The sequence below is a fragment of the Antechinus flavipes genome, chromosome 2 (genome assembly GCF_016432865.1).
Source record: "Antechinus flavipes isolate AdamAnt ecotype Samford, QLD, Australia chromosome 2, AdamAnt_v2, whole genome shotgun sequence".
Lineage (NCBI taxonomy): Eukaryota > Metazoa > Chordata > Mammalia > Dasyuromorphia > Dasyuridae > Antechinus > Antechinus flavipes.
This window is the reverse complement of record NC_067399.1, coordinates 29,035,544-29,037,046: the sequence shown is the minus strand read 5'-3', so window position 1 is coordinate 29,037,046 and position 1,503 is coordinate 29,035,544. Positions and strand designations below refer to the sequence as shown.

At 42.7% G+C, this 1,503-nt stretch overlaps 1 protein-coding gene across 1 annotated transcript; it reads left to right on the top strand.

Moving 5' to 3' along the window:
- The first annotated feature begins 454 nt into the window (after positions 1 to 454).
- LOC127552342 (RNA polymerase II subunit A C-terminal domain phosphatase SSU72-like) lies at positions 455 to 1,039 on the top strand. Its single transcript, XM_051982902.1, has one exon. It carries the CDS (start codon positions 455 to 457, stop codon positions 1,037 to 1,039), a length of 585 nt encoding a protein of 194 aa, XP_051838862.1.
- Positions 1,040 to 1,503: the final 464 nt, after the last annotated feature.

Below are 1,503 nucleotides of genomic sequence, written 5' to 3'. Positions count from 1 at the left end.
TTGAGTCAGCAAGTGATAATATAATAACAAATACAACTGATTCAAGCAGCCTGAGTTCACACCTCAGCTTAACACCTCAGCAATAATTCACTTTGGTGGGGCCTCAAGCTTTGAAGCCTTTGTCTTTCAGAATGAGATCAGGAAAGTGTCAACTCAAAGCACTATTTATACAGCCTGGCTGTAGGTGCAGCTTCATTCTGCTGTCAGCTGAAGCTGTGGCTTTAGCTCTCCACTGGTTCCCCTAGTCTCCTCTAGCTGCTGCTTCTCCCAGCTTTGTCCCTCCAGTCAAGAAGATCTCAAGCCAAGGTACCTATTTATTCAGCTTGCCTGCAGGTGCAGCTCCATTCTGCTTGCCCAGCTGAGACTGTTGCTTTAGCAGTCCACTGGTTACCCCAGTCTCCTCTTAGCTGCTGCTTTCACCAGACTTGTCATTGCAGTTGCTCTCACCACTAGCATGCCCTCTTCTCCCCTGAAAGTGGCTGTGGTGTGCTCCAGTAACCAGAACCGCAGCATGGAGGCTCACCGCATCCTCAAAAAAAGAGGATTCCGTGTCAGATCTTTTGGAGCAGGAACTTGTGTAAATCTACCAGGACCCACGCCATACCAGCCTAATGTCTATGATTTCAAAACGACATATCATCAGATGTACAATGATCTTCTTAAGAAAGATCAAAAGCTCTATACAAGTAATGGGGTTTTGAACATGTTAAGCAGAAATAAGAGACTCAAGCCCCGGCCAGAGAGGTTCCAGAATTGCAGGGATGAGTTTGATCTCATCATTACCTGTGAAGAGAGAGTCTATGACAAGGTAATAGAACATTTAAATTCCCGAGATCAGGGGTCTCTGAGGCCAGTTCATGTCATCAATGTGGATATTGAGGACAATGAGGAAGAAGCCACTCTAGGAGCCTTTCTCATCTGTGAGCTCTGTCAGTGTATACAGCGGATGGAAGACATGGAAAGCCAGATAGATGAACTGTTACTGAAATTAGAAGATAAAAATGATAGGACTTTGCTCCATACACTCTGTTTTTACTGATGGCCAAACTGGCTTTTTCTTCAGAGTTGAAAGAAGTCTAGATCTGTTCCAGAAACCAGGATATTTTGCAGCCAGTCTTTCAGATTCATGTGGACATTCAGGACAAGGAGTTCCAAGGGACCGTAGGAGCCTGTCAATTTCTACAGCAGCCAGAAGATGTGAAAACGAAGATGTATGAATTGTTACCAGAATTGGAGGAAGGAAGTAAGGAGACTGTCCTCCACACACTCTGCTTTTGCTGAAGCCCAAATTGCTTTCCTTCTCCGTCCAAAAAAGAAGGACAAATGTCAAGTTTTTTTGACAATTCCTTACTTCTCCAGAAGGCCAGTTTCCAACATTCCTTTCCTTAATACTTTTTATTCCCTTCATTTTGTTTGTTTTTCTCATCTCACTTTTTTGTGCTATTGACTGTAATTTTTAAATTTTAATAAACATTTATTTTCTATTTTACAACCTTATTTGTT

Bases quoted from the DNA above. Each gene is read 5' to 3' on its own strand.
- LOC127552342 (XM_051982902.1), top strand. From the start codon at position 455: ATGCCCTCTTCTCCCCTGAAAGTGGCTGTGGTGTGCTCCAGTAACCAG.